Source organism: Babylonia areolata, chromosome 18 (assembly GCF_041734735.1).
Source record: "Babylonia areolata isolate BAREFJ2019XMU chromosome 18, ASM4173473v1, whole genome shotgun sequence".
Lineage (NCBI taxonomy): Eukaryota > Metazoa > Mollusca > Gastropoda > Neogastropoda > Buccinidae > Babylonia > Babylonia areolata.
The window spans coordinates 28,034,690-28,054,600 of record NC_134893.1 but is presented as its reverse complement, the minus strand read 5'-3'; the positions used below and the strand labels follow the sequence as shown (position 1 = coordinate 28,054,600).

At 46.2% G+C, this 19,911-nt stretch overlaps 1 protein-coding gene across 7 annotated transcripts in view; it reads left to right on the top strand.

The window, feature by feature from the left end:
- Nucleotides 1–19,750, top strand: part of LOC143292619 (uncharacterized) — an 86,453-nt gene extending 66,703 nt beyond the window's left edge. For 6 of the 7 annotated variants that reach the window (XM_076603084.1, XM_076603078.1, XM_076603079.1 and 3 more), the window contains 11 exons: nt 305–477; nt 1,223–2,852; nt 3,544–3,691; nt 4,185–4,330; nt 5,309–5,516; nt 7,560–7,656; nt 8,529–8,801; nt 10,271–10,681; nt 14,785–14,937; nt 16,631–16,760; nt 17,455–19,750. In XM_076603084.1, coding sequence (XP_076459199.1) covers nt 305–477; nt 1,223–2,852; nt 3,544–3,691; nt 4,185–4,330; nt 5,309–5,516; nt 7,560–7,656; nt 8,529–8,801; nt 10,271–10,681; nt 14,785–14,937; nt 16,631–16,760; nt 17,455–17,574 — 3,489 coding nt within the window. In that variant the 3' untranslated portion in view covers nt 17,575–19,750. The remainder of the gene's footprint in view (nt 1–304; nt 478–1,222; nt 2,853–3,543; nt 3,692–4,184; nt 4,331–5,308; nt 5,517–7,559; nt 7,657–8,528; nt 8,802–10,270; nt 10,682–14,784; nt 14,938–16,630; nt 16,761–17,454) is intronic. The other variant, XM_076603083.1, reaches the window with a different exon arrangement.
- Nucleotides 19,751–19,911: the final 161 nt, after the last annotated feature.

Below are 19,911 nucleotides of genomic sequence, written 5' to 3'. Positions count from 1 at the left end.
TAATACGGCTCAGATGTATTTATAAATACTTTAACAAAATGTCTTCAATCACCGACATGTGTGACGGGACATTAGACAAAATTCATCCAATACATTGCAATGCAATGCAATACACTACACTACACTACACTACACTACACTACAATACATTACAATACAATACAATACAATATAAAAACAACAACCGAATTTCACACAGAGAAATCTGTTTTGACAAAAAGTGCGATACAATGCAATACAATACGATACAATGCAATGCAGTCCAAAGCAATCCAGTCCAATCCAATACAATACACTGTGACAGGTCAGCAGTGAGGGGGACACCCACAGTCTCCACATCCTGAACCCACGGCAACGTGACGAAGGGGACTACGTGTGTCACGTGCACAACATTGCGGGGACAGTGACCGAGAGGTGTTCCCTGCTGGTGACAGCTATCACCCATAAAGACATTTCCAGTGCCCCTCTCACAGCCAGGTTAGTTCTGATTTCTGTTGTCCTCTTTTTTTATATTAATTTATTCATTTATCTATATTTAAAAAAAATATTTGTCTCAGCTATGTTCTGTTTTCAAACACACAACTTAAGAGACAGTACTTTCTCTCAGCTATATTCTGTTTTCAAACACAGAGCTTAAAAGACAGTAATATCTGAGGAGAGGGCAGTCTTGATTCTGTCAACAGCTCCTTGTAGCATCAACCCTAATTATCATGTTCTGTTTTTAAAGCACAGAGCTTAGAGGTGATCATGTCTGAGGTGTGTTATCAAGATATTGTCAACAGCCCATGCCCGAAACACCGACAATCCGATTTTTTAAAACAAAAATAATTCGGGCAATGTTAGATAGACTTCCCCTCACACTTACTGCCCGACATAATGTCTGTTGTGTCAGTTTCATTCGTGTCATGACTATAATGATGATGGAATAATTTTTGTCAGACTCGACTCCGACGCTGCGCTGTTGCTGTACATGATGGTGTGAGTCCATGAATGGCTATTTTGGGGAGGACGGTGGTGTCTGTTGTTGGACCGTCGATAATCAATTTTGTCTTATTGTGTGTACATTTTGTGGAATCGCTGCTGTGTTGTTCTCACTACTCATATCGTACCGTGTTAGGAAACTGTCATCTTGGGACTGGAAGGACAAATCAATATTGTGTACTTCCATATTTTTTTCATTATGACTTAGATTGCCGATGTTTGTTTTCTTTTTATCATAAAGGGACAACACTGTGGGTCAGGAAAAGGAAACCGGCAGGCAGATTGAACGTTCAGATAAGGGAGACAATCTGCAGAACAAGGACAGTCATGGTGGCCACCAAACCGCGCCACCCCTCCCGCCCTCTGCACACCCCTCAGTGATACCGGCACCCCAGGCCACTCCGACCGGCACTACGTCCACCCCAAGCGGCGGCACCACCCCCACCACCCGGCTGTCGCGTGCCAGCACACCCCGGGGCGTGAACCGCAGCCCTTCCTGGCACAGCACCACCCCGGCCTTCGGGGTAGCTATCCGGGTAGGCAGCGTGCGGAAACGCCGGGACTGGTTCGAGCAGCGGGCGTCCGAGTCCCCAGAAAGGGCCTCTCTGCAGGGGGGCACCAGACGTTCGGCCCTGTCCGCGGACAGGCAAAGACAAACAGCGTCAGATGACAGGACCTCCTCTGGTTCTGCCGGCAGAACGACAAGACAGGCTGACTCAGAGGAGGGGGGTGCCTTCTCGCTCACCACCAGCGTGGACAGACACACGGTCACGTCTCGTGAGGTACTCGCGCCTGCCATTTATCAGTTCAGGACGGTGTCTCCCTCCTCACTGGAGCAAGCTGACGAGAAGGAAACACAGCTGTCCGTGACGAACCCGCCGTCCCTGTCAACCTCTGCACGTCCTAGAGAGAGTGGGTGTAGGAGCTACAGTCCACACACCATTGAACCATCCCGTTGGAAAGAGAACGGCTCAGTGGACGCTCCTGGTACACAGAAAGACCCCATCACACAGGGAACAGAGGAGGAGCTGCCTGCCAACTTCTCTGCAGACACACAACGGCACAGGCCTGCGCAGAAAAAAACGGACAGTGATGGTTTACGGACTCAGTCCCCAGGCCGAATGGACTTTCGCCGCGTGCTCAGGAGTCGTCAGTCACTGTCAGAGACCAGAACAAAACAGCAGTCCAGTCGTGGTGAAGAGCAGCCGCAGCGTACAGACTTCAGATCGGTGCTGAGGAAGACCCCGGAAAAAGACAGTACCGTCCGCCGTCTGTTCCCGACTGGCCTCTCGGAAACATCCGGTGGAAAGACGGCGGAAGGACGTCACGTCAGTGCCACCGAAGTGAAGACGGATGGTAGCGGTGGCCATGACGTCGCCCAGTCTCTGATGGCTCCGTCGCAGGACTCTTTGGAACCCGGGAGAGGAGCGAAACAATCCATCACCACCACCACACCACACGCTGACGTCACATCGCCTGTAACAGATAACGGCACAGACGAAGAAAAAGAAGGGAACTCCGTAGTACCAACCATGGCAGACCCAATCGACCACCTGCTAGAATTCGTCGAGAATCAGCAGTCAGCTACCGCTCAGGCAACCATCCAGCTATCTTCCCCTGCCGCAGAGTTACAGCCATCAACCGTGACCAGTAGCCACCGTGAAGATGATGATGGTGCAGTACAGAAGGGTAGCGGTGGCGGCCCGGCCAGGAAGACTGAAGGAGCGGGGGATCAGTGGGAGGCGCCCAGGGTGGCCCGGGGTCTGCAGGACCAGAGTGTGTGCTACGGGGGCCAGGTGGTGATGCGGTGTGCCGTGTCTGGGCATCCTGAACCCAGCATCACCTGGACCCTCAACGACAGAGGCATCAAGGTGAGTGAGCTCTGGGAGTCAGGAACTCTGGCCGGTCCGGGAGGTGTGGTTCTTCAGTGACGTTCACTGCCTTGACTGTTACGTTTTGGGTGTATGTGAGAGAGAGGTTTCTGTTTCGTGAGAGTTTAGCGAGTGTTGCATCATTTTGAGTGTGTAAGAGATTTCTGTTTTCATGACAGTTTAGCGATGTTGTCCCATCCGCCAATGAAAAAACAAACAAAAACAAAAAAATACATGAAGTGCATTGAAATTAAACAAATCAAAACAATTTTTAAAAAGAGAGAGAAAAAGAAACGAAGAAAAGAAATGCATGGACTTGAGGCAGCCAGAAATATACGTATTCTTTCTTTGTATATTCTATGGCGTTCACATTTGAAGTCGTTTGTTACAATGCTCGTTTGTTTGTTTGTTTTTGATTGAGCCTAGAGTGATAGGCTAATTGCTTTTGAATGATTCCAGACCCATTCATTGTAAAGATAGAAATAAAATAAAAATTCTGACAAATGTCGTGCACCCAAACAGGTAATGTTTACTATAAATGACTCCATGGAGTGACTGTTGCATTTTCGTTCTGTTCTTTTTTTTCCCCTTTTTTTGGGGGGATAGTGGTGGGGGGGGGAGTGGGGTGAAGTAAGAGGGTAGTGGGTAACATGGATTTGAACTGTAGAAGGGACTGTACCCTGTGTTGCAGCCCTCGAGATATTTCCAGCTGAGCTACCAGGAACCCTACGCTGAACTGCTGGTGGCAGAAGCCTACTCCGAGGATGAGGGCGAGTACACGTGCACCGCTACTAACCCGGTCGGCACTGACTCCTCTTCCTGCCACCTCACTGTGGAAGGTCAGTGCGTGCAGCTGTACCCGTGTGAGTGGGCGTGTCCGTTACAGGCCTAATCCACCACCATCCACGCACTCGTCTACCGTCGTTCTGTCTAGAGTATACAGTATACAATCATGAAGTTTTTGTTTTGTTTTTATCTGGTTTTGAATTAATAGATCTTGAGTCATAAACATCGGGAATGTAAAAAGTGCACTTCGCAAAGTTCTCACGTATCATGATAAATCGCTTTGCTGCCGATAAAGGAAAACAGCTTAGCTGTTACAGCCATATGCTGTTTGTTTGTTGTCGTTGTTTTCTTTTAGGCTAGCATAACATCTTGCAAATACACACACACACACACACACACACACACACACACACACACACACACACACACACACACACGCTACACAGTGACACATACAGAGTATACATTAAGTTTATATCAAAAGCAGCAGAGACATGCACTCTATTTTCTCAACAAACTCAGGAATATGTTTGGTCACACTCACAGGCCCCAACCCATCCAGTGACGAAAACAATGTCGTCACCCATGGCGTCACAGAAGCCAGTGACGAAAGCAGTGTCGTCACCCGTGACGTCAGAGAGACCAGGACTTCCGATGGAGTGGAAGGTCTGGAGGCAGAAGGAAACCATCAGGTAAAATGCTCAGCAACTTCGCTGTTCTTTTTCATGACTTGATAAGGGTGGTCCTCGCTCTCTTCTTTCGTCAACATCTTTTCGTGCCCCCAACTCCCATCAACAAATAATTGTCTTCTCTGCACACACACACACACACACACACACACACACACACACACACACACACACACACACACACAAGTAAACATCATGATTGTACACGCGAAAATTATTGATTCCCGGATTTGTCTGTTGCTTTTTTTTGTTCTCACTGCATAGTTTTTATATGTTGTTGTTGGTTGGTGTTTTCTTATCACAACAAATTTCTCCATGTACCCATTCGGACCGCTTTCTCTGCCCCCCCCCCCCCCCCCCCCCGCGCCCCCCCCCCCCCCCCTCCCTGGGAGAGCACGGCATCGCCACAGTGCACCGCCACCCTTTCTTTCTGTCTGTCTAGAAGTGTACTAATTTCTTTAACTATCAAGAATTTTCTACAGACTTTTTACCCACTAACAACCCTTTTGTTGCCTGTGCTTTCTCAGTTTTACGCGCGTTACATGTCATGCTGCACACGTGACCTAGATTTATCGTCTCAGCCGTATGACTAGCGCCCAGACCACCACCTCACTCAAGGTCCGATCTCCAAGATCAACATATATGCAGACCTGCTTGTGTCTGATCCCCATTCGTGTGTATATGTACGCAGGAGATCAAATACGCACGTTAATGATCGTTTAATCCATGTCACCGTTCGGTGGGTTTTGGAAACAAGAACATACCCAGCATGCGCCTACATGGCGGGGTAAAAACGGTCATACACGTAAAAGCCAACTCGTGTTTTTAAACGTGGGAGCTGCAGCCCACGAACGAAGGAGGAGAAGAAGACGGGCGCGTTACTACACAGGGACACTACTCCACTTTGTGTGTGTGTGTGTGTGTGTGTGTGTGTGTGTGTGTGTGTGTGTGTGTGTGTGTGTGTGTGTGTGTGTTTAACAGAGGAGGATGCCCCCACCGTCGGATGCCGTGATTGAGAAGAGCTGCGAGCCGGTGGCTGCTGTCAACGGATGTAGCCAGGCTAAGGGGGACACCCTTCCTCCTCCCCTCCGCTCCGACGTCACCGGCCATCTGCCTGTTGCTAGTGACGCATCCAATTTTGCTGCTGCAGGTGACGTCATCTCGGATCATCCACACGTCATTGCTACAGGTATGTGGAAAAGGTTTAGGTCATAATGAGTGGTGGTGGTGGTGGTTGGTTGGTTGATTGTGCGCGTTTTGTCAGCAACATTGTTCTTTTCAAGTGTGTGTGTGTGTGTGTGTGTGTTATGTGTGTGTGTGTGTGTGTGTGTGTGTGTGTGTGTGTGTGTGTGTGTGTGTGTGTGCAGCTTAGTCTTTTGTGAAGGACTGTGACTCTCAAACTGGGAGGTAAGATAGCACTGGCTCTTTGTGCTGCAACCTTGGAGGCTAATTGGCCTTTGGGAACCATCCCAACACCGACTGTCTCAAAAACCCTCATGGCCGAGAGAGTGGGGATGTGGTGGTGGTGGTGGTGGTGTGTCCATCGAGATCGATGATGACCATCGTTGTCATCCAGATGGGGGATGGGGGGAGGGTGGGGGTGGGGTGGGGGGAAGGATGCTCATGAATCTATCTGTGAGTGCGCAGTTGGCTGAATAGTCCAATCTGCGCACGAAATGTTCGCTGACAGTTGGGGCAGACAAAGACAGGCATATCATTGTCAGGGAGCTTGTTTGCCCGTGACTTTCTGGCCTGCCTCTTCTGAACAGCTGCAGCAGTCCTGTTGGCCTCGCACAACTTGGCGCCTTTGTGCACAGCAGCGCGCCATTTGTTACGGTCCACTGCAGATTCCTCCCAGGAGTCAGGGTTGATATCAAATGCTTTCAGAGAGACTTTCAGAGTATCTCTGAAGCGCTTCTTCTGACCTCCGTGTGATCTCTTCCCTTGTTGCAGCTCGCCATAGAAGAGCCTTTTGGGCAGCCGATGGTCTGGCATGCGCGCCACGTGTCCAGCCCAGCGAAGCTGGGACTGCATCAGGATGGTGAAGATGCTGGGAAGGGTGGCTTTTGCGAGCACCTCTGTGTCTGGGGTCCTGTCTTGCCACTTGATGTTCAGTAGCTTCCTGAGGCATGTTGTGTGGAAGTGGTTCAGCTTCTTGGCATGTCGTTGGTACACTGTCCAAGTTTCGCAGCCGTACAGTAGTGTGGGGAGAACTACTGCTCTGTAGACCTTTAGCTTGGTCTCAAGACTAATGCCTCTTCTGTTCCAGACATTTGCATTGAGTCTACCAAAAGTTGCACTTGCTCTTGCAATCCTGACATTCACTTCATCGTCGATGGTCGCATTTCGTGACAGTGTGCTGCCAAGGTATGTGAACCGCTCCACCGCACTGAATCTCTGACCGTTGACTGTGATGTTGGGCTCAACGTAGGGTTTTCCTGGGGCTGGCTGATGGAGAACTTCAGTTTTCCTCGTGCTGATGGTAAGGCCGAAGTTCCTGCTGGCAGTGGCAAACTTTGAAGGATGAAAGGTCATTTAGGATGACTGATGACTTGCGCGATGAGTTTGTTTAAAGTGAAGAGGAGTTGCGCAACGTCGACCTCACTCTCTCGTCCGGGTCCACCAATTTCCAGTGGCAAGACTAAGTCGAGACGACTGGAGGATGAGCACGGATGCAGTGGATGACCAAGATATCCTTTCGGTGTCTCATCTTGCTCTCTGCACTCCACAGTGCGTTGCTGTAACCGCCTTCCTCTCCGTTGAACCGATAGGTTTCTTCCGCAGATTCTGCCGGATCCAGACTTCGCATACATGGGTAGACACACCCCGGGGGCCAACTGCGTGTGGCATGCACACAGCACGGTGGAGCTAGATGGCCGTCGGTGGCTCTCCTGAGCCGACGCCCTTTTATGGATCTCCATAAGGGTGTCTAGCCACCCGCCTCACCAGTCCCAGAAGGGAGTGGTGGGAGTGCCGGTTTAGTGGGGATGTAACTTGGGCAAGACACTCCACTATGATCAAATTCTAGCCCAGATAGCTGGGACAACAGTTGCCTCCTCTGCTGTTCTAATGGTCATAGTCGGACACGGCTGACTATCATACATTGTGTGTATGTATGTATGTGCGTGTGTGTTTGCGCGCGCGCGCGCGTGTGTGTGTATGTGTGTGTGTGTGTTTGTCTGTATGACAGTGTCTGTTTGTTGAGCCTCCTTTCTCTTTTATTCGTCTTCAGACCAAGAGGTACCAAGCCATTCAAAGCAGGGTGAGATCGTTATGGTGCCCGGCAGAAAGTTCGAGGATTTCTACGAATGTGTCAGAGAAGTGGGAAGGTGAGACACCGTCTTGTCTTCTCTTCAGCCGGCTGTTTAGATACGTTGGATACTTGCTGGGTAGTTGGTGCTCTTAATTAATCATAAAAAAGATGTAGTACTTCCATGGCGCAGACTACCCATGTCCTAGGCGCTAGGTGCTATGCGCCTCTTATGAAGCAAGACATATGGAATAGTGTATAACAGCATACAATAGCAGATGAAAACATGCACCAAAAAATATACATCTATCCATCCATACATACATACATCAATGCATTGCATGCATACAGACAGATAGACAGACAGACAGACTGTTTCCAGATCAAGAGAATGCCATGGTCAGTCTGTGCGGTGAAAACTCTCACGCTAAAACTTTTTCTGTCTGCGAGTGAACGCACGTATGTATGCACGCGCACGGACACACGGTCTCTCTCTCACACACACACGCACGCGCGCGCACACACACACACACACACACACACACACACACACACTGCCCCCCTCTCTCTCTCTACTACTACTACTACTACTATCATTACTACCACTACTATACCGATTAGGTCTTAGAATGCATGCTTATGCGTGTACGAGTAGTAGCAATGATGAATGAATGATGTGGATACTTATATAGCGCCTATCCTCGGTCGGAGAACCAAGCTCGAAGCGCTTCACAAACACGGAATCATTTGCACAACAGGCTGCCTACCTGAGTAGAGCCGACTGACGGTTGCCATTGGGCGCTCATCACTCGTTTCCTGTGTCATTCAATCAGATTTCAGGCGCGCACACAAACACACTCAGACAGTCATGCAAGTTCATACAAATTTTTTTGGCCGAGATCAGAGAGGTTGAATCAAGTAGAGATGGTTCGCAATAATTCCTGCGTCCAGGGGCAAGTTCGGCAGCGTGTACGCGTGCCGCGAGAAGAAGACGACGAAGACACAAGAGGGTGGTGGCTCAGTGGTCGCCGCCAAGGTGCTGAAGGTTCGGAGCCAGGCCAGCCGGGAGGACGCGCGGAGGGAGGTGGAGGTGATGAAGATCTTGGGGGGGAGGGAGAGGAGGAGTGGTGACGACGACAGCCACCACCACCCTCCTCACCCCACGCTGCTTCAGCTGCTGGACGTCTTTGAGGCAGAACGCTCCATGGTGCTGGTCACCGAGTTGTGAGTAATAATGATGATAATGATAGAATGCAGGCTTATATAGCGCAGTACCCTCATCTCAGATGTGGCCCACCGCGCTTTACAATAGAATATACTAGGTGTCGTAAAATATGAACAAAGTCAACACAGTTTCACATGACATTGGCTAAAATATACATATGTAAGACTTAGTGACATAAAAAAAATATGTAAATCGACGCAGGCGCCATCATAGTCTCAAATTACACAGATGCAAATCACAGCAAAACAAAGCACATCACATTCACCATTGTCAAAGATAAACGCCAAGGAACCAGGTATCACGAAAAACACACCAAAAATCATCACGGAATCATACAGATCAACACAAAGAGCACATCCAGCAACGTAAGGAAAGAAGGAACGTTTACTGTAAGTTTAAGTACGAATCTTTGGAATGGACAGTGTGCGCTTGTCATTTGAAGGTTTCTCTTCCTCTTCTGCAGTTTCCTTATAGTAAACGCTACGCACACACCCTGCCCTGCACGTGCTAGTAATTAGTATCAGGCAGGCACGCACACTTACTTGGATCAGTCCGCAGTGCTTTTGACACCTTTCTTGAAGAAACTGACACTTGAGCAAGCTGTTAACTTGTTGTTACTATTGCTATGCTGCTTATATGCTCATGTACTGAGAGAACAGGTACATGGCGGAGAGTCGGAAATGGAAGGTTGTTTCTTACATAACTGAATTGAAACTGAGGGTGTAGGGCAGGGGTGAGAATGAACTGAAAGTGGTCGATTTGCAACATACAGATCATTTGAACCATTGCTTCCACCGCTGGAAAAAAAAAATATCTCACTGCCTTTAAAATGATTAAATTTCGTAACACTCTTGTCAGTTTTTGATTTGGAATGAAATTGTAGGTAATTTTTCACCCACGAGTATGGCGAAGGATTGAATTAATTAAGAGCTAAACTATTGGAAAAAAAAACACAAAACCCCCCAAAAAACAAAAAAAAACCCTTGCATATATCACTGCCTGTACAGTAACTAAATTTCGAAACCCTCTTGTCAGTTTCCGACTATGCATCAATATGAAAGTGTGGGTAAGTTTTAATTCACCCACGAGGTACGGCGATGGATTAAGTTAAAATAAAACCAAACTGAAAAAAAAACTTGCATATATCACTGCCTGTACAATAACAAAATTTCGTTACACTCTTGTCACTTTTCGATGAGACATTAATGTGAAAATGGGGGCAATTCTTCACCCTCGAGGTACGAAGGACAAATTGAATTATGTATACTCCTTGAAGTAGATTCTGCCAATGTAGTGCTTTACCTGTTTTTGATGGAAACTGATTATGTATTTTTGATATTTTGATTATGTATTTTTTGCGAGTTTGATCACCTTAATGTGGAATTTGATGATGTTACCTTTTCTTGACAAATATAACCTTCATTACAAGGGAGGGGGGGAAAAAAACAACTGGAAAACTTGCATACAGCGTGGGAGGCGGGGAGCTGCTGGAGAGGGTGAGCGGCGAGCACTACGAGTTGACGGAGAGGGACTGCGTGCAGTACGTGCGGCAGCTGGTGGACGGAGTGGGCTACATGCACTCCAGGGGGGTCCTCCACCTGGACCTCAAGCCCAACAACGTCCTCTGCATCTACCACCCAGAGGAGGACCACCACCACCACCACCACCACCCGACCACCACCACCCGTACTCGCGGCGGCGTGGTGGGTTCCACAGCGATCAAGATCATCGACTTTGGTCTGGCCCGCTTCTACAGGCCCGGGGACAGCCTGCACGTGCTGTTCGGAACGCCTGAGTTCGTGGCTCCGGAGGTGGTCAGCTACGATGAGATCGGGTTCGGGACTGACCTGTGGAGCGTGGGCGTCATGGCGTATATTTTGTAAGGGTGTGTTTTTTGTGTTGGGGTTACGTTTGGTTTTTTTGGCTGTGGTGGTTGGTGGGTTGTGGTTGTTGTGTGGATGTGTGTGTGTGTGTGGGGGTGTGGGGTGCGCCGGGGGGGGGGGGGGTAGGTGGGTGGATATGTGTGTGCTGTGTGTGTGTGTGTATTGTGTGTGTGTGTGCTGTGTTGTGTTGTGTGAATTGTGTGTGTGTGTGTGTGAATTGTGTTGTGTTGTGTGAATTGTGTGTGTGTGTGTGTTGTGTTGTGTGAATGTGTGTGGTGTGGGGCTGTTCTTTTGTTGTTGTTTTTTTTGTTTGTTTGTTTGCTTTTGTTGTTTCGTTCGGTTTATTTTTGTTTGCAGTTGTTTTTTGGGGGGAGTGGAGAGGTTCGTTCAGTAAATCTGCATTGAGATGTATATTGTGTAATATTCTTTTCAGTAAATCTGTACAGGCAGGCATATTTTGTAACTTTCCGTTTTGCGAATATAATCTCTGTGTGTGTGTGTGTGTGTGTGTGTGTGTGTGTGTGTGTGTGTGTGTGTGTGTGTGTGTGATGTTTGTAAATATGGGAGGGTAGTCGTTGCACGTGAAGTCAGGCATGAGGGTGGTCAAGTACTGTTTAAAAACTGCTGACCATGAATATCAAGGGACTGCCTAAAACAAGTTTATCTCCTGAAAGCGAGTATTGAAGAAGAAAACGGAAGATTATATTGGGCGTTCAAGAGCACAGTCATGTTTAAACACGCAGTTGTGTTTGACACAGGAAGCTTTTCTGACGTATGGTTGACTTCAGGTGAAATGTTCATTGCATCCAGCTTTAAAATCACTTTGATTCATAATATTCGGATGAAATATGACATATGGGTATTGGAGTTCTCCCGAAGAGCGCAATATTTTTTTTTTCCCCATTGCATTGAAACATCATCATTATTGACAGAATTTTGCACAGTCCATAAATGTCATTATAGAAAAAATACAAGAGCGCAAATGTAATCGGGTTTGTTGAAGACGATACCACAAAAGTATGAACGCTTTGTGTGTGTGTGTGTGTGTGTGTGTGTGTGTGTGTGTGTGTGTGTTGTTTGTTTGGTTGGTTGGTTGGTTGTTTTTTGTTGTTGTTGTTTTTTTGTTTGTTTTGTTTTGTTGTTGTTGTTGTTGTTGTTTGTTGTATTTTGGGTTTTTTTGTTTTTTTGTGTGTTTTTTTGGGGGGTGGTGGTATAGCAGTGCATGAAGTCCACTTTATTGTATTTGCCCTTCCTACAATTCAATACGGAGTCGCTATGTTGGATCAAACACAGTTAATGGCGAATTAAGCTTTGGTTTTCGGATGGTTGAATTCTCTCTCTCTCTCTCTCTCTCTCTCTCTCTCTCTCTCTCTCTCTCTCTCTCTCTCTATCTATCTATCTATCTGTCTGTCTGTCTCTCTCTCTCTCTCTCTCTCTCTCTCTCTCTCTCTCTCTCTCTCCACGTTATTTCAACTGACCTTTTAACATATGTTTAGTTACTCTATCATTAGGGTTTTTTTGTAGTTTTTTGTTTGTTTTTTTTTAATGTGACGTGTATCCGGTCCGGAAATGTCCCCTTTACCGTAGGCTGAGCGATAAACAACGTGATGTGATTTGATTTGATTTGATCACATCGACTGTTCTTTTATTTCGTGCATGATCACAAGCTGCGACCGTCTGTTCCTGTCATATGCTTTCGACCGTAAAATGTTTTTTTCTCTTGTTGAAAAGGTTGCTGACATTTCGGAAATGGCATGTGTGTGTGTGTGTGTGTGTGTGTGTGTGTGTGTGTGTGTGGTGTGCCGTGCATGTGTGCGTGTGTGTGTGTGTGTATGTGTGTGTGTGTTTGCGTGAGTGCGTGTATGTATGTGTGTGTGTGTGTGTGTGTGTGTGTGTGTGTGTGTGTGTGTTCATATTTGCAATTTGTGTATTGTCTTCGTGTATATTGACATACATATAAAAAAAACAATAACGTGTTCTTTTTTTTCTTCTCATGTGCAGCGGTTTGTTATTATGCACTATTGTGTATATGTATAGTTTCATGGGAGGCGCTTAGAGCCCATTATATGGAGAGTTTGCGAGATGAAAGTGGTGTACGTCATCATCATTACTTTCCGGTTTCAGCACTAAACAGCGCTAGGAATCGGCATGTTTTACGCAGCCTCCTGTAGTGTTCCTCGCGCTTTAGCAGCGTGGACGAAGTTAACGACCTGTCCCCTATATAATGCTGATATCAATCGAAATAATCGTCATATGTGCCTTGTGACCTATTTCGGAAACACAAAAATTTTCCTCAAATTAGGTTCCCAGGTTAGGTTAAATAGATAATACTACACACACACACACACACACACACACACACACACACACACACACACACAGAGAAGGCATAAATTATGCCTTTCACACGCATACACGCATGCACACACAAAGCGTATACTCGCGCGTGCACGCACACACAGTCAACACCCAACCACAGTCACACACACACTGCATGATGATTTCGGTAGGGCGGTTTTTTTTTTGTTTGTTTGTTCTTTTAGCCAGAAAAATCGTTGGTAGGTGAGGTGTCGAGGAGAGGTTGGGGAGGGGTGCAGTTGGAGGTGGGGTGGGGGGGTATCATGCATTGTTTCTGTGGTTGGCATTGGTGCGATGATGACAATATTTTGTTCCCATCTGTGAACTTTGGGGTTCTGTGTGCTTCGCTCACATGACAAGTCTATGTTTTCTCCACTCTGCGGACTCGACTTCATTTTGCTGAAGTTTGACAATGTTTTGACAAAGTGTCTTGATCGATTTATGTTGTGTAACGTGGTTTCAGGGCTGGCAGACTAAATATGTCATTATGTTTTTATTGTCGTGACTTAGAGACTTTTTTAAATGTCTCTTTATCTCCTATCTGTAAGACTAGATACGCGGCCGTGTCTGTGTATTCTTTCGGTAAATGTATTCACCTACTCTGTGTGTGTGGGGGTAGGGGGGGGGAGAGAGAGAGTAGTGTCAGAATGAGCGTGTGTGTGTGTGTGTGTGTGTGTGTGTGTGTGTGTGTGTTTGTGCCTGTGAGAGACAGACAGACAGACAGAGAGCTTGCGTCTATTTGGGCGTATTAATTATTTTCGGACATCTGGAAATTTATTTCTCCATGTCAGGGGAGACAAGCTAAATTATTTGCATCGCTGACAGCCCTGCTAACAGTAATGATTATCTATCTTCCTTCACGCTCGCTTTGTAAACATGGCACAGTCGAGGCCTGACCAACGCCACATGTCGGCACACAAACCTGTCGCATCTCCGACCAGTTTCCACGGGGGGAACTTTCAGTTTTGTGTTTGTGCCGTTTAGCTATCAATCGATTCCATCTGTTGATGAATATTGTAATAATTAGTTCCTCGCAAGCGTATGTCATTTCCCCCACGTTTTTTTCTTGTTCTTTTTTTTTTTCTTCTTCTTCTTTTCGTAGACCAGTTTATTTTGTCATCCTGGTTTTCAGTTTGTGTCGGATAGCGTTTTGATTAATTTACTAATTTTGTTCGTATGGGTTCAGTAGTTTACATAGCTTAGCAGTATCGAGACTGACGTGGTCGTGTTGTAAAATGAATGCTTCGGAAGATTGATTAATTTTCGTTTTATCATGATTGATTAATTTTCGTTTTATCATGAAATGCCCCCCACCCACTCTCACCCCCCAACTCCCAACCCCATTTGCGATGTTTGTCGCCTTTCGGTTGGTATTTTTACAAAACATAATTTATTTTCTAATCTGCGCTAAGTACTTGGCGCTAATGAGAATGTTTTTATAAATGTTAAATCGTTCAGACCAATTCAAGTGAGATGTGTAAATATGACTTAGTTCTGAATTTCATTGTGATTATAAAAAATGAAAATAAGAAAGGTGTGTGTATGTGTGTTTGTGGGGGAGGGGGGGGGGGGGGGGCGTCCTTGGCGCATTTTTGTTAATGTTTTCTTGGTCTTTGTCATCCTGAAGACCAGGAAAAAAAACTTGATTATAAAAGATTGGTACACTCATTCGTTCATTGTTCCACTATTCCCCTGAAACCTCGAGTACTGACCAGACTGTCTTGTGATCCATGTATTGCAGACTGTCAGGGTTATCCCCCTTCCTTGGAGACACTGACGCCGAAACGCTGGCCAATGTGACGTGTGGCGAGTACGACTTCGATGACGACAGCTTTGACGTCATCACCGAGGATGCCAAGGACTTCATTGCCCGCCTGCTGGTCAAGCGAAAAGAGTAAGCCACTTGCAAGACGGTTGCGTTCGAAGAGGAAGCCCATACTGAAAGGACAGTTACCCCCGAAAACGGAGTATGGTTGCCTACATGGCGGGATAAAAAAAAAATGATAGTATTTATATACCGCTGAATCTTGTGCAGAGACAAATCTAAGCGCTTTCGCACCAATCATTCAAACGCATGCATAACTCTAAAACTGGAGAAACCGAAGACAAGGAAGAGGCAGGGGAGGGAGGCTATCTTGTGAAGAGGTGGGTTTTAAGGCCAGACTTGAAAGAGCTGAGTGCGGAGACCTGACGAAGCGAAAGAGGAAGTTCATTCCAAATACAAGGTCCAGAGACAGAGAAAGAGCGGCGTCCAACAGTGGAGTGTTTGAATCTGGGTATGTGTAAACAGAGTGGATCCGAAGCCGATCCTAGAGAGCGAGATGGAGTGTAGAGGTGAAGGCAGCCACAAAGATAGGAAGGGGCAGATTTGTGAATGCATTTATAACATAGAGTTCTGATCTTATACTTTATTCTGTGTGAGACAGGGAGCCAATGGAGATGTTGCAAAATAGGAGTGATGTGCTCAAACGGTCATACACGTAAAAGCCCACTCGTGTACACACGAGTGAACGTGGGAGTTGCAGCCCACAAACGAAGAAGAAGAAGAAAGGACAGTATGCTGTAGGTTCGTACGACGTTTCTTGGGCTTGTTATGAAGTTGGGAGCCCGGGTCGGGGTGCGTGAGGAGAACTTAGCAACGCTGAGTGTGCTTAGAGTTAAGAATGTCCCTAAGTGTATGGAATTAACCGTTGAGTTAGGAACATTGTTAACGACAAGCGAACTTACCACTGCTGAGTTCGCTCATGTAACCCACCCCTGATCTCGGTCTACAATAAGACAGGATAAGATAAGAATAACTTTATCAACTCATTAAGAGAAATTACATCAGGTACGGCAAAAACAAACGTAGACAATGTATTCAATACAAAAACATAAACATGGCTTAATCAAAAAGAATCAATAACACATAAGACATTTATATAAATATGAATAAACTTCTATAATAAGTGAAGAACTAATCTGAATTTACTGAATTGTTGACGAACAGAGATTACTTCACTGTTGTTTTCTATCTTGTTTTGCGAGCTCTAAGATGACGATGTTTGGGATCGGCAGAGCAAAGTGTTAGTGTCAGTAGTGCAGTCTATGTCCAAACGAACCCAGGTACCCATTCACTCCAGAATGCAATGAGGAAAATCGGAATAAAAATGCATTACCTGAGGTCACATCACCATGGGGCCTCGAACTCTAATAACCATGATCATGATGTGCCACAAACAAAAACAAAAAAGGAAAAGAAAAAAGAGTGACCTGGGGCCCTATTTAAGACACATTTCATTTTGCGGGATAGGCACCCGCAGGTACAGTTTAACGTGAAGGTTTTCCCTCAAAAAAACAATGCTACAAAAGGATATTTACCTCTGCTTCGTGGGCAGTCACCCATGGCAGGCAATAAAGGGTAAATTGCCTTCGGGTTTGTAGACCCGCGGGTAGGCTCTTACATTCCCGAACACTGGATATTGCTTACCCTCGGGGCAGTTTGCCTTGCCTCAGGTAAAATTACACGCAGATACACATTTACCTCGCAGGCATGATCGTCTCTTGAATGCGGCCCGTGATGAGTAGCAGGTGTATATCACGTGCAGGAAACGCATGAGTGCCGAGCAGTGTCTGCAGCACGTGTGGCTGACTCGGCAGGACGAGAACCTCGGGTCCCGGAGACTCAACACAGACAACCTGAGGTCCTTCGTCGCTGCTCACCGCAAACGTTGGCATGTGAGCGTTTTTTGTTTGTTTGTTGTTGTTTTTTTGTTTTTGGGGGGGTTTCTTCTCTTTCTTCTGGTGTGTGTGTGTGTGTGTGTGTGTGAGGGGAAAACGCAGGAACTGACGAAGTGTGTAACGACTGCATTGGATGCATCGCACCACCACTTGCTCCAGTCGTAAACTGTTCTGTAAAGTAAAGCCCTGTTTAATGGCGTGCATGTTTTGAACAGTTCTGGGCTGTGTTGCGTGCAAGCGACCTCAGCAGCACTGAGTTTTCTCAGCGATAAGAATTTTCCCAAAGTCAGCGATAACCCCATAAACGTGGGAACATTCATAACTCTAAGCAAACTTAGCGCTGCTGAGCTCTTAGCTTAGCTCAGCAACTCATCCTGGGTCCGTGGATTGTATGAAGTCGGTGTCTGATGCCGTGTGTTTGTGTACACAGTACAGTGCAGCCACTGACGATTTTATCCCTATTTAGTTCAACGTATAATACAACAGTGTGAGTATTGTGACACAGTTTTCGGCATAGCTTTTCATCACCTGTATGTAAACAGGTGTTCTGTGAGCATTATGACACAGTACTCAACACAGCTTTTCATCACGTACATGTAAACAGGTGTTCTGTGAGCATTGCGACACAGTATCCATCACAGCTTTTCATCACCTGTGTGTAAACAGGTGTGGATGTTTTATGTGTTCACAGAAGACGGCACAAGCCATCATGGCGGCACAGCGAATGTCCCTCCTGTCCAGGATGACGTCAGGAGGCAACGCCCCCGCCAGTGCTGAGTCAGGCAACGACAGTCCAGAGTTTGGCCATTAGCCTTTTTTTTTTCTTTTTTTTTTTTTTTTTTTAAATTCCCCACCCCTAAATCTCATGTTGAGGATGACGACGACTGACTGCCATGTGCGGTGACAGACACCGTGGAAAATGATACACCGTCTGACGGAGCCAGCATCGTTACAACGGCTAAGCTACCCGTTGAATGACATCTTCTGTCGTTCCCAGCATCACAGGAAGGGTGACACCAGAGACTGCCCAGAAGGCGTTTGATTCTCTCTGACACAAGAACCGGAGCCACAACTGACATCATGACGTTGATTTTAATTTTAGAGTTGAGCAGAACAGAGTTCTACAGGTTCGATATTTACAGTCCTTCAGTCCTGATGTGGTCCTATGTGACTGGTTGGCTGGGACTATAAGCAACAAAATAAATAAATAAATAAATAATAATAATTTTATAAAAATATATAGAACAAAGAAAATTACCCTCTTCATTTAATCGACGTCGCTTTCAATGATCCAGATCCACAAGCTTATCAAGGAAGACGCCCAAACTACGACGCCGTGTGAAATTCTTCTCAACGAATGTCACATTAACCAGGTGGGGGAAGGGAGGGGAGATGGCCCTTTGCAGTTCGGGAGTAGTAACTGGCTAGACTGGCCATGCTTAACATGAAGTGTGGATGAGGAGGACTGAAGCAAGAGGAATATAGGCCTGTGTATGGCATCGTGTGTCGGGTGTGGAGAGCTGACTGAAGTGCTGGAGGGAGGAGATCATGCAGGACATCATGCAGGACGCTGTGCGTGAACAGACGGACATGGTGCTGTGGGGATGGGATGGGATGGGAGACTGAGGTGTAGCATTAGTGACTCAAGTGGCTGGGTTGCTCCGAGAACTAGTACTATATAATTACTGTTTCTCGAGGATTACTGTTAAAGACTCAGGTGGCGGAACGTGACTATCTGGATGGCACGTTTCGCACTATCTGGTCATAGTGGAGTGATGGCCTAGAGGTAACGCGTCCGCTTAGGAAGCGAGAGAATCTGAGCGCGCTGGTTCGAATCACGGCTCAGCCGCCGATATTTCCTCCCGCTGCACTAGACCTTGGGTGGTGGTCTGGACGCTAGTCAGTCGGGTGAGACGATAAACCGAGGTTCCATGTGTAGTATGCACTTAGCGCACGTAAAAGATACCACGGCAACAAAAGGGTTGTTCCTGGCAAAATTCTGTAGAAAAGTCCACTTCGATAGGAAAAACAAATAAAACTACACGCAGGAAAAAATACAAAAAAATGGGTGGCGCTGTAGTGTAGCGACGCGCTCTCCCTGGGGAGAGCAGCCCGAATTTCACACAGAGAAATATGTTGTGATAAAAAGTCATACAAATACAAATACGATGAAGGATGGGGTTGTGCTGTTAGATGGGTGATGATGACAAGGTGATGGTGGTGGCCTTCCTGATCTGTTCAGCAGTCGTCAACGTTCGGTGTTCTGCAGCACTGGATGTACATGTTCTGTCTTTGTTGTTTTCTGTCCGTTTTTTTCCTTTTTTAAGTCTTGTGGTATAGCGCTTCCCTTTTCTTTACTCGTTTCATTCGTGTTTTCGTTTTCTTTCTTTTTGCAATTTTGATTTCGAGGTACGGTCAGGGAATAATGTCTTGGTTACACAGTGCTTTAACTGACAAATTGTCTGTGCTTATTGAATAACATGCGAAGTTTCCAATGCTTTTATCTTGTCATAGACAGTATTAGCGTTTCGATATGTTCTATGGTATCGAATACTATACTGAATACAAATTTGATTTGTAGGGAAATACTGTCGTATAAAAATGTTAGCTTACTGGGGGAATACTAACCTCATTTCCCGTCACTTAGGAAGGCATTGTCTTCAGTCTATGCACTTTTGCAACTATGATGTTATCATATCCCTTTCTCAAACGATGCCTCGCAATACGTCGTCATTTTCTGTCTGTCCCGTCTACGCGTTGTTTAACCAATGTGTCTTCATTTCCCGTCATTTCATTTCACGAAAGCAGCTGTCGTGTCCTTCCCAGGCCAGGTGAAGCTTCACACACACACACCACTGACCTCCCTGCAGATATCTGTGGAGTGTCAGTATCAGTAACTCAAGGAGGCCTCACTGTGTTCGGACAAATCCATATACGCTACACCACATCTGCAGCGTAACCCAACGCGCTTAATCAGGCCTTGAAAAAAAAAGATATATAAGAAAAAAAAAAGAATATATATATATATATATATATATATATATATATATATATAAACAAATAAATGAATAGATAATGAAAAAAAAAACAACAACAACACAATACAAGAGTGTCATGCTGTCGTTCTCTTTCGCTTCCTTTGTGGCAG